Raw genomic sequence first — 12,747 nt, forward strand, 5'->3', positions numbered from 1 at the left:
GCCGCATAGGCATGTATATCTCGTAAAAGTTCGTTACATTAGGTATAATGGTTAGATACCTTTCTCTTAAGATCGTAATCGTTGATGCCGTTTATAATATGTGTTACAATTGCTGAATCGTTATGAGCCGCATAGGCATGTATACCTTGTAAAAGTTCGTTACATTAGGTATAATGGTTAGATACCTTTCTCTTAAGATCGTAATCGTTGATTCCGTTTATAATATGTGTTACAATTGCTGAATCGTTATGAGCCGCATAGGCATGTATACCTTGTAAAAGTTCGTTACATTAGGTGTTTATGCCCAACCGGGCAACACAAGGGTTAAAGGAGGCGGAAGCTTTCACCTCGCGCCGCTCTCCCGATGGTGCCCATCGCTCTCCCCACGAAAGAACTCCCCACACTCCGCTCCAAGCGGGGCTTGGTGCCCTGCTCTTAAGCTAAGCTAGAGTTAGTTGAAGTTTATACCTGAATACATCAAGTGAAGTGAAAATACGTTCTGCGTGTCTACGAATTTACTGGGAGGAAAAAGGGAAAAAGAAAAGTTCACCTAGCTGCCATCAACCAGAAGGAAGTTCGACCCCCCTACATAAACATTTGGTCCTTCGAGCCGGATACTAAGATCCTCTCGAACCACTAGCATCGGTGGAATTTCATCCATATTTCAAGCTAAGTAATTTTTTTTGCAAATTATAGGTATATGAGTACATGTACATGCCTCCAGCATCCGTACCCATACTCACATACATATAATTGTTGCCATTGATTCTCCTAATCCAAGTAAAAATTACTTTCGCGCAAATTTTTCCTCCTCAAAGGAGAGAAAATTTTGGTCCCCAAATTTTCATACATATATATGTGTCCAGTACATAAGGCGCCATATTGGTTCGCCCACTTCAAGTTTTTTTTTCTCGCACTTTGGCATATATAGGCCAAGTATATAAGGCGCCATATTTTATTTGCCTATTTCCAATATATATTTTTTCGCAATTTCAAAAAAAATATTAACACATATGTATGTATGCAGTGAATCAAACCTACGGAAAAAGTGATCTCCTACATATAAAATATATATATATGCAAGCAGAGTGTGTGAATGTGACAAAAATTACAAACATATCCAGTGCTACATTAAATCCAAAAATAAAGGTTTTGTGCAAATACAGTCCACTCCTGGGAAAAGTGTGCGCGCAGTGAAAAGTGGTTCCAACGAAGAGAAGAAAATTTTCAATACGAATAATAAAGATTTAAAAAAAAAAAAAAACGAAAGTGAACCACCCTCTCACATATAAAAGCCACACTTAGACATTTCTGGTGACCAGACACCCTATAAAGTTGGGGGCATATCGGTTAGACACAGCAAAAGAAATCATATTAAAAAAAAAAAAAAAAAAAAACCATTAATTTATATAAAGAAATCCGATCCATTCACACCTCTGCATATCGCCATTCCATATTTTCATATTTAAAAAAAAAAAAGAAATTTTTAAATACATATATATATACTCCAACATTTTACATATCCATACACATACATATATATACATATTTTTTCCATACATAAAATTTTACATATATATATTCATATCCATATACATATACATATTTTTTTCCATACATAAAATTTTACATATTGATTCTCATATACATATCCATACATACATATATTCCACAAAAACTTCTAATTTTTTCGCACACAAATATATTTTTCCATCACCGCGAACAAATCCCGCTATCCCTTGCAGCCTATATACATACATACATACATACGTGCATACATAAGTACCGCTTAACTGCAGTATACCAGCACAGCTGCAAGCTCATGTGCCAAAGACCGGCACAAAGCAAACGACCAAAAGTAGCTGTGCTGTATACCCTAGGTTGGCAGGCACTTTGTGGGGTATATATGTTGAAGGGTCACGTTGAGGAAAAAATCGAATAATATTTAATTGGTAAAAATTTGTGTTCCGCGTTTTGTTTCAAAGTATTCCCACGTGTTCCAAGTCGTATTTTTGGAATTATATTTCAAGTCCAAAATATTCCCACGTGTTCCAAGTCGTATTTTTGGAGTTATATTTCAAGTCCAAAATATTCCCACGTGTTCCAAGTCGTATTTTTGGAGTTATATTTCAAGTCCAAAATATTCCCACGTGTTCCAAGTCGTATTTTTGGAGTTATATTTCAATTTCAAAGTATTCCCACGTGTTCCAAGTCGTATTTTTGGAGTTATATTTCAAGTCCAAAATATTCCCACGTGTTCCAAGTCGTATTTTTGGAGTTATATTTCAATTTCAAAGTATTCCCACGTGTTCCAAGTCGTATTTTTGGAGTTATATTTCAAGTCCAAAATATTCCCACGTGTTCCAAGTCGTATTTTTGGAGTTATATTTCAATTCCAAAGTATTCCCACGTGTTCCAAGTCGTATCTTTGGAGTTAGATTCCAATTCCAAAGTGTTTCCAAGCGTTTCAAGTCGTATCTTTGGTTCTATTGCAATTCCAAAGTATTCCCACACGTTCCAAGTCACATCTTTGGAGTTATATTGCAATTCCAAAGTATTCCCACACGTTCCAAGTCATATCTTTGGAGTTAGATTCCAATTACAAAGTGTTTCCAAGCGTTTCAAGTCTTATCTTTGGTTCTATTTCAATTCCAAAGTGTTTCCACCCGCTCCAAGTCGCATCTTTGTAGTTATATTTGAATTCCAAGGTGTTCCAAGCCGTTCCTAGGGTTTTTTTGGCAGTGTTCCAAGCATAGCTTGCAAATAACTGTTAACCGTTTTTTTCCTTACGCTCTGTTCGCGAGAACAACCGAAAAAAATCATACTTTCTCGCTCTCGCTCTGAGCAAGACCCTTTGGTTGTTTTCGATTCGGTTTTCGGTTGAGCGCTAACAGTTGAGCAATTTGCTTATCGGTCTTTGAGTGAACAGCGCGTAAAGAGTGAAACGATTCACGCTCACACAGTGAGGCTCACCAAAAGACCGACTGACTGAAAAACTCAACGCAAACGGTCTTTTCAACTATTTGTCTTCTTTTCGATGCACAGTGGTACGTTGTGTAAAATTGCAACATTAAATTTCACTTTAGATCTTCTTGAAAAAATTGTATGTATTTCAGACTAATTTTTTGTTTAGAACAGGAATAGTTTTATTTTTTTAAGTATTTTATTTTGAATTAAGCTTAACAACTAATAATGAATTAATGTTTTGGGAACTTAGTGAACTACGTCGCTCGCTTAAAATAAAGTGCAAAGCTGAAAATGCTCTTTCAACGGAGACTTGAGTAGCTGCAGTGGCTAATACCACCTGCGCCAGAGCACTCAAGTGTGGCGATTTAAGCTTCACGTTTTGAAAAAAATGTAATATATCCTGGTTTAATGGTAAGCGGCGATATATTTTGTCGAAGTCCTCCACTTCAGCATATAACTTGACAAGCGCGTCAGAAACCGGCTCTTCTTTTGCTTCTGGAACAGTTTGCACATCATCCAAAAATGCCGAGAAAAGTGACTTTTCTTCTGGTATGGATGAGAATGAGCACTCCATGTCCATATGCAGTTCAACCTCCTCACTTGTTTGCGATGCAACAGTTCGATCGGAGTCAACCTTTAATAATGAAGCAAAATTATGTTAAAATTTATTGTTTGCAATTATGGCTTAAAACAGGTTTTTGTGTATGACGAGGACAATTTTACTTATTAAAACTAAGAACACGTATCTAAAAGCATCTATAACATAAAGGACACAGGACCTAAACTTCAATTATACTCCTTCTTACGTGCTTCAGTTCAAACAGGCGAAAAGCAATTTTTTTTAGGTTCTGCTTTGCCAACCATTTTTGGTGATCTGTTAAAATACAGTTCACTCGCGGGTCCATGTATATAGCAGATAATAATGCTTCGTTTTCGAGCAACTTACTTTCCCGCAGTTTAATTTGTGCCAACAATTTTTTTTTTATCGAATTTTTGCTGTTTTCGCACTGCAACTTCAATTCCATCCATATAATGAAAAATTCACTATATACTAGTTTTTCCTCTTGCAGCTTTAAAGTCGCATTATATGCGTCCTTGAATGCGTCGACATATTTCTCCATCCAGTCCCATTCAATATCGTTATCAATACTACTCTGAGTGGCCACAAACTCTTTTAGTTCGAGTAGTTTTTTCACCATTGAGTATGTAGAATTCCACCTAGTGATAACGTCGAGCGTTGGTATATTTTTTTGTGCTCGATTAAGATACGTCTGTACAAGTTACATATAGTATTTATTTTATACATGTACATAAAAAAAAAAAATTATATTTGAACTTTTCTTACCTATAAGTTTCAGTGCGCAATGTTTTGCATAATTTGCGGCAGATACTAATTTTTTCGCTAATCTCATCCAGCTTGTTAACATCATATACGCATAGTTGAAGAGTGTGCGCAGCACATCGTACAAGATGAATATTTGCCAAATTCAGGTCATCAAGCTTATCCATAAATTTTTCACTCTCAGTGTCATCTTTAAAAAGGGACTCCTCCGTGTCGTCATTAAGAATTTCTATGGCTTTGACAATGTTTCTCCCATTGTCAGAGGTAACACTGTGTGTATACATTTTCTTTAGTAATAAACATGTTAAAAATTATCTAAAATAACATTTTTACCTGAAGATTTGATCCAGAGTTATCCCATAATCGTCAAGAATTTCTAAAATTTTGTCTCTAATGTAGACCCCAGTGTGTGAATAAGTGAGCTGGATCATGCCCAACGTCTTGACAACAATCTCCGACTTATTTACATTTGTGTGAATAATTTGCAGATTTATACCTAGAATTGCTTTGTCCATTCTAGTTGCCACGTCGATTTTTAGCGACAACAGTTTTCCATTGACTAAAGCCCTTATGCCGTCTTTGATGGCCTGTTCTCTTACGGACACGAAGCTCATAATGTTCCTCGATGTGATTGGGTTCATACCAAGGGCATTATAAATGGGATCAACAATTTCCCTAAATCCCTCGCTGTCCAAGAATACAAACGGCTTTCCATCAGTTGTCACAATTTTAATAAGTGAATTCACAACTGTTTCTTCACTTGTTTCATATGTTATTTTTTTTTTCTTCACAACTTTTATTTTGGTGTCTTCTTCACTGTCGCACTCTCTAAATATTTCATAATGTTTAGTTGTCAAGTGGCGTTTCAAATTTGTAGTATGAATGCCAGCTTCACGTCGCATATTTTACACACTGATTTTTTGCTTACTGCATCAAATTGAAAAAATTGATGCACTTTTTTATTAGTTTCACGTCCCATTTTGTTAAAATCACTGTGCTCAATCGAAACTCACAAAGCAAATTGACGCATAAAACCCACGAAACTTGACATACACACATACATGCGCAAAAGACTTTTGAATCGTCGTTCAGAAGCAAACGGTCTCGGAATGAGCAGAGCAAAAGAGAACAGAAAAAAGTGCTCTTCGACTGAGCGCGAGCAAAATTTATTTACGAACAATCCAATCGGTTGCTCTCAGACCTTTTGCTCAAAGTCTCAGTGAAGAACACTTATTTCGCGACAGTGTGAAACGGTTAACAGTTATTTGCGAGCTATGGTTCCAAGTCATTCCAAACGTACCAGCTCGTTTTCTGGTTTTTCAATCTATTTCAAGGCGTTTCAAAGCCGTTCTTCAAGTGGTTTGGTAGTGTTCCAGTTTTTCCCAAACGTTCCAGTTCGTCTTTTTGGCTAATTTTCAAGCCGTGCCAAGCCAGCTCAACACTTTATAACCGCCACTCTCTGGGGTTATGAGCACGAGCCCGTCAAAAGACGAGAAAGCAGCTGAGAACACTGCAGCCCCGAGCAAATCCTCAATTGCTGCTCCAGGTCAGCGCCAGAGGAGTACCAGCCCTACTACTCCTCCTTCCCGTGCATTTCAGACCCTCTCTAGTCCACTAACTCTCAAGTCCGCACCATCGAGCACGACCTTTCAGCAAGCCACGTCAGAGCCACGACGAGCAAGCCAAAAAGAGGTCAAATCATTGGTACCACTTCCACAGATTTTGGTAACCGCCCCAAGAGTCACTCGGTCCGAGACCAAAAGGGTTTTAGCTGCTTCCACCATGGCTTTGAAGAAGTTTGGTTCCATTTGCGATAAACTAAGTCAGTTTGAAGTCGACACCCACGTCACGTCACTGTCCGAGGTCAGCGTATTTACGCTCCAAGTCCGTCGTGATCGAGTTCAAGCGTTGTGGGAGAAGGTCGAGCAGGAATATGAGAAATGCGAGGCACTCATAGATGGTAAAGACGATAACTCTGAAGATTTAGCCATCCAAGCTAAATATGACAAATGCTATCAAGTTTACGAGCGATGCACGGCTCGATTAAACGAGCTTATCCATGAAGGGTCTGCTCCGACTCCTCCGAACCGTCATGCGCCTACCTCTGCACCAGCAGAACGAGGCTGTCGATTGCCACCCATTGACACAGAAGTCTTTACGGGAGATTATTTAAAATGGCCCACGTTCCGTGACTTGTTTACAGCCATCTACATAAGCGATTCGCGAATTTCCCCTGTTGAAAAGCTGTACCATCTCCTAGCGAAAACGAGGGGTGAAGCCAACCTCATTGTAGCAAAATTCCCGCTTACAAATGATGGTTTTGAAACGGCATGGAATGCACTTAAACAGCGTTTCGAAAATAAGCGACTTATCGTGAACAGCCAATTCCGAGCACTTCTTGAACTGCCTCAAATTTCCCATGAGTCCGGAAAAGCGTTACAGGATCATCAGAATGCTCTGCAGGCATCCATTCGCGCTTTTGAGCACTGTGGCCTGCCAGTAACCACTTGGGGAGGCATGTTCGTATTTTTCTGTTCCATCAAATTGCCAAAGAATACCCTTTCATTATGGGAGCAATCTCTGGGAGACAAGACTGCCATTCCAGAGTGGCAAATGATGGACGATTTCCTCACTGAGCGGTTCCGTACGCTCGAAGCGGTGGAAAATACAACTGCAATGGCTATTTCGGTTCCCACATCGAAACCTCCACGAAATCCGATTCCAGCCACCCGAAAGGCTAATACATTTGAAGCCAAGGTGACCACCAAACCAAAATCCTGTGATCTCTGTATGAAGGAGAATCACCCGGTGCGTCGATGTCCCCGCTTCCTTCAGATGACGGTGCCAGAGAGGGTGGCATACATAAAGAAAAAGTCCCTTTGTCTGAACTGTTTCGCAAGAGGACATCAAGTAAAAGATTGTCCGAGTCAGCACAATTGCTTCACGTGCAAGGGGCGTCACAATACGCTCTTGCACAAGGACGCCCGACCGGAGAATAATCCAACGTCGGTCCCAGCTCAGCCCAGTTCGCACAATATTGTCCGGACTTACTTTACCTCTGAGGCAAGGTCCTCACGAGATAAGTTGCTAGGTACAGCGATCGTGGACTTTTGGCACAAGGGCACTACTTATGCTTCACGGGCGCTATTAGACCCGGGTTCTGAAGCCAATTTCATATCCGAAAGAATGTTCCGACTCATGAAGTTACCATTCCAAACTGTCAGGGCCGAAGTGACAGGCATTAACGGAAAGGTCAATAGAACCTTGAAGGTCTGTCACATAAGCATTCGGTCATCGCATGGACCTCCAGTCCAGATCGAGATAGAAGCGTTTGTCTTGTCCCAAGTTGCTGATGATTTGCCGTCATGTACGATAGCCCAAGCCACACTGGAAGGAATGCCCAATATTCCTCTAGCCGACCCCTCCTTCAGATTAAAGGCAAAGATCGATCTACTCCTTGGCATTGATGTAATACCAGCGGTGACTCTTTCCGGCATCCAGACCGAAGTGTGCGGATCTTTAATGGCTCAAGAGACGAGATTCGGTTGGGTCATTTCAGGCCCGTTGCAAGGGGTCCCCGTCAGTTCATGTGCCGCGTTCACCACGAGGGTCGCAGTTAGCAGAGAGGAGGGACTTGAAACTCTTCTCACAAGGTTTTGGGAGGTGGAGGATCTACCGGGCAAACCGGTAGAAGATTCTGACTCTGTTTGCGAGGTCAATTTCCAGAAGACCACAAGAAGAGATGTTTCGGGGAGATATACGGTCTCACTTCCGTTTCGAGATCCAACCAACATCAACCTTGGTCATTCCAGACCAGGGGCATTGGCTCAGTTCCTAAAAAACGAAAGCCGACTCCTTAAAAATATTCCGGCAAAAACTGAGTATGACGCCGTCATCCAAGAATATTTGGACTTGGGCCACATGCGTCAGGTTCCATTTGACGGCACTAATAACAATTTTTATTTGCCACACCATGCGGTTTTCAAGCCCGACAGCACCACAACAAAGGTACGGGTAGTTTTTAACGCCTCTAGCAAGTCCACCAACGGAGTAAGTCTCAACGACATACTTTACCCTGGTCCGGTACTTCAGTCCGATCTCACTACTCAGATTCTCAAGTGGCGTTTTTTCCGAGTAGTTTTCAATGCCGACATCACAAAAATGTACCGCCAAATTATGGTCGATCCAATCCATACGCCATTTCAGAGGATCCTGTTCCGAAATAAAGAGGGGCAACTTGGTGATTACGAGCTGAATACCGTCACGTTTGGCATTAACTGTGCTCCGTTCTTAGCCATCCGAGTACTTTAGCAACTCGCAAGTGATGTACAATCCAAATTTCCTTTGGCTAGCGATATTATCAAGTCCTATATGTATGTCGATGATGTCCTGGCAGGGGCTCATAATGAAACAACGGCAATCGCAATGGTCAATGAACTTCAAGACGCTCTTGGTTCAGCTGGCTTTCCCTTGCGCAAATGGACATCGAATGTGAAGAGCGTGCTCAGTTGTATTCCAAAGAGTCATTTACTGAATGCTGATTTCCTCGACATCGAAGAGGCCAGCACAGCGAAAACACTGGGAATCCGATGGAAAGCGACTACGGATGAGTTTTATTTTGTCATCTCACCCCAAGATGTCAAGTCAGCTTATACTAAGCGAGAAGTCCTCGGGCAGATCGCCAAGTTATTCGATCCCGCTGGCTGGCTGGCTCCCTTTGTGATTCAAGCCAAGGTGTTTATGCAAGAGCTCTGGTTACAAGAGCTAGGGTGGGATGATCAATTGCCCAGTGAACTCCATCACAGGTGGCAGGATTTTACAAAGAGCTACTCCTTCCTTGACCAGATCCGAATTCCACGATGGGTTCTTCATGACCCAAATTCCGACATCCAATTCCATTGTTTTTGCGATGCGTCACAGCGGGCTTATGGTGCCGCAATTTACGTGCGCGTTAGCAATGACCAAGGCATATCATGCTGCCTTCTTGCAGCGAAATCTAGAGTCGCCCCGGTTAAAACGGTTTCATTGCCCCGCCTTGAATTATGCGGAGCTACACTTTTAGCGGAACTGGCAGCTGCAGTTCTTCCGCAACTTCCAGTTGATAATGCGGAGGCTTTTTATTGGTCAGATTCCACCGTCGTACTGTCGTGGTTAAATAAGCCACCCTGCACATGGACAACGTTTGTCGCCAATCGGGTAGCAAAGATTGTGACGGCAACAAATGACGCCCCATGGAATCACGTTCGTTCAGAGGACAACCCAGCAGATCTCCCTAGCCGCGGCCTGAGTGCGCAGGAATTGGTACACAAGGAGCCACCATGGCTACGGGAACCACAAGAGTCCTGGCAGCGAGCGACACCACTCCCACTAGACACTGCCTTGGAGAAGCGGGTAGTGAAGGTCCACGTCGCGATCGCTAAGCCAGCCAACGAGATATTATCTCGTTTTTCCAATCTGGCACGTGCCTTACGAGTGATAGCATATGTGATCCGTTTCGGCAGAAGGTGTCGTAAACTTCCAAACGATTACTCCGGGGAGGTGACCTCTAGCGAGATCAATCAAGTACTCCAGGCGTTGATCCGAGTCACTCAGCGTGATTACTTTCCGACGGAACATCGGTGTCTACAGCAGAAGAAATCTCTGCCCATGTCTAGCACCATTCTCAATTTGAATCCTTTCATTGACGCATCAGGTGTGATCCGAGCATGTGGGCGCGTGCAACAAGCAGCGGCCCTTAGTTACGATGAGCGTAACCCCATTCTGTTGCCAGTAGTAAGTCCGTTGTCCCGGCTGTTGGTGCTTTTCACGCATCAGATCTCTCTCCATGGGGGCAGCCAACTGGTAGTCCGTCTCATCCGACAGAGATACTGGATTCCAAGACTGCGGAATCTAGTAAAATCGGTGGTCAATTCATGCAAAGTCTGTGTGATTTATAAAAGAAGGCTGCAATCACAGCTAATGGGCACCCTTCCGGCCCAGCGAACTACTTTCGCACGACCTTTCACGACCACCGGGATAGATTTCGCAGGTCCTTTCGACATCAAGAGTTTCACCGGCCGCGCTTGCCGCATATCAAAGGGATATGTGTGTGTCTTTGTTTGCTTTTCCACCAAAGCCATTCACCTTGAGGCAACTTCGGATTTCAGTACCGAAGCATTTCTGGCAGCATTCGCTCGCTTTGTATCGAGGCGAGGGTGTCCCCAGCAAGTGCAGTCCGACAACGGAAAAAACTTCGTAGGTGCATCCAGAGTGCTTGAAAAAGATTTCCTAAGTTCTACCCAGCAGAAAATATTATCCCACTACAGCCATCAGAATCTGTCCTGGCATTTCATCCCTCCCGGGGCACCACACATGGGAGGGTTGTGGGAGGCTGGAGTTAAGAGTTTTAAAACTCTGTTCTACAAGGCCACTTCCAACCAAAGGTATACTTTTGAAGAGTTCTCTACGCTGCTGGCTAAGGTAGAGGCGTGTTTGAACTCGCGGCCGATTTCTCCTATGTCTGAAGACCCCACCGACTCTTTAGCTTTGACCCCAGGCCACTTCCTAGTTGGCGGTCCATTGCTATCCGTGACGGAACCTGAAATCAAGGATCAGGTACCGTCTATCATTAACCGGTGGCAGCGTCTGAAGGCCGTGAGTCAGCATTTCTGCACCCGATGGAAAGACGAGTATCTGAAGGAGCTACATAAGCGCAATAAGTGGCGATTCCCTTCTAAAAATCTTGAAGTGGGCGATCTGGTGGTACTCAAAGACGACAATCTTCCATTTAATGAATGGCGTCTCGGGCGAATCCACCAGACACACCCTGGCAGTGACGGCAATGTCCGCGTCGTCGAACTGCTTACCGCTCGCGGTATTGTGAAGCGTCCCGTCGCAAAGTTGATCTTTCTTCCTCCAGAAGAAAGAATTCAAACCCATTACGTAAAACTACAGTAGCGTCCAGCACTTGGTCCTTCCTCCCAAGTAAGAAGGGCCGAGCTGCCAGTAGTAATATGTGTTCTATCGTCCTACATTAATCCGCTTTCTTCATTATTTGTCCCGGCAGCTTCCTGATATTCGTCAACCTAGATCCCGTTTCCATGGCTCCGAGACCGCGTTCAGTACAGGCATCGAAAGAGGAGCGCAGATGTTCGCGAGGAACTGAGTCCTTCCGTTGCCGAGTCTGTCGCGGAATCCATCCTCTGAAGCGATGCCGTCGCTTCCTGCGGCTGAACGTGGAGAAGAGGATGAGGGCATTGCTGGCGAATAAGTACTGCGCCAATTGCCTGGCCCACCAACATTCCGGAGGAAGCTGCTTAAGCGGTGATAAGTGCCGAATCTGTGAGGAGGATCACCACACGCTGCTTCACTTCCATGAACAGCCACGTCGACGCACTCCAAGCTCCGTCGTACGCCGAGTCACCCCCGAGTCCTCCAGACGAAGGGTCGCGCCAACGCCAGCCTCCGATCCGAAACTGACCTTGACCACACTGCTGCAGCACCGCAATCCGCATCTGATGCCCACGGCGATGGTGCGTATTGAGACGGAGGGAAAAACCTTCGACGTGAAGGCCCTGGTGGACCCTTGTTCTGCGGTATCGTCGATGGCGACGTCATTGGCCACGGCCTTCAAGTTGACAGCCGTCAATATAGGGGCAGAGAAAGCGGTGGCAGCAGTGATCCGGTCCCCAATCAGTGAAGGATGGCGATTGGAGGCGATCCTGAAGGTGGTCGATGGCTTGTGCTGCCGCACTCCAAGCGCTCCGGTGGACCCACAGATCGCCAAAAAGTTTGAGGGCATCGTCCTGGCGGATGAGACGTTCTACCGACCGTCGTCAGTGTCTCTGGTCCTGGGCGCGGATGTGATCACGGAGGTCATGCTAGAAGGGAGTCTACCTGGGGTTGGCGGGCGGCCGATTGCGATGCGCACAGTTTTTGGCTGGACCCTGTCCGGAGCGTGCCATTAAACTGCCTGGGTCTTGCACTCCTGCAAGGGGGGGGAGCATGTTTATGCCCAACCGGGCAACACAAGGGTTAAAGGAGGCGGAAGCTTTCACCTCGCGCCGCTCTCCCGATGGTGCCCATCGCTCTCCCCACGAAAGAACTCCCCACACTCCGCTCCAAGCGGGGCTTGGTGCCCTGCTCTTAAGCTAAGCTAGAGTTAGTTGAAGTTTATACCTGAATACATCAAGTGAAGTGAAAATACGTTCTGCGTGTCTACGAATTTACTGGGAGGAAAAAGGGAAAAAGAAAAGTTCACCTAGCTGCCATCAACCAGAAGGAAGTTCGACCCCCCTACATAAACATTAGGTATAATGGTTAGATACCTTTCTCTTAAGATCGTAATCGTTGATGCCGTTTATAATATGTGTTACAATTGCTGAATCAGCTAACTCACCCTTTTTACCAATAGCTAGCATTTTATAAAAATAATCTTGTGGTGATTCCGTTGTTTCCCG

At 44.1% G+C, this 12,747-nt stretch overlaps 1 protein-coding gene across 1 annotated transcript; it reads left to right on the forward strand.

Moving 5' to 3' along the window:
• Positions 1–574: 574 nt before the first annotated feature.
• On the forward strand, positions 575–12,297 carry LOC124461529. The gene is made up of 2 exons (XM_047013036.1): positions 575–673; positions 11,355–12,297. Exon 2 carries the CDS (start codon positions 11,389–11,391, stop codon positions 12,253–12,255), a length of 867 nt encoding a protein of 288 aa, XP_046868992.1. The 5' UTR covers positions 575–673; positions 11,355–11,388; the 3' UTR covers positions 12,256–12,297.
• The last annotated feature ends 450 nt before the right edge of the window (positions 12,298–12,747 follow it).

This window comes from Drosophila willistoni, unplaced genomic scaffold (genome assembly GCF_018902025.1).
Source record: "Drosophila willistoni isolate 14030-0811.24 unplaced genomic scaffold, UCI_dwil_1.1 Seg531, whole genome shotgun sequence".
Lineage (NCBI taxonomy): Eukaryota > Metazoa > Arthropoda > Insecta > Diptera > Drosophilidae > Drosophila > Drosophila willistoni.

Coding starts and splice junctions, on each gene's coding strand:
- LOC124461529 (XM_047013036.1), top strand. CDS start 11,389: ATGGCTCCGAGACCGCGTTCAGTACAGGCATCGAAAGAGGAGCGCAGA.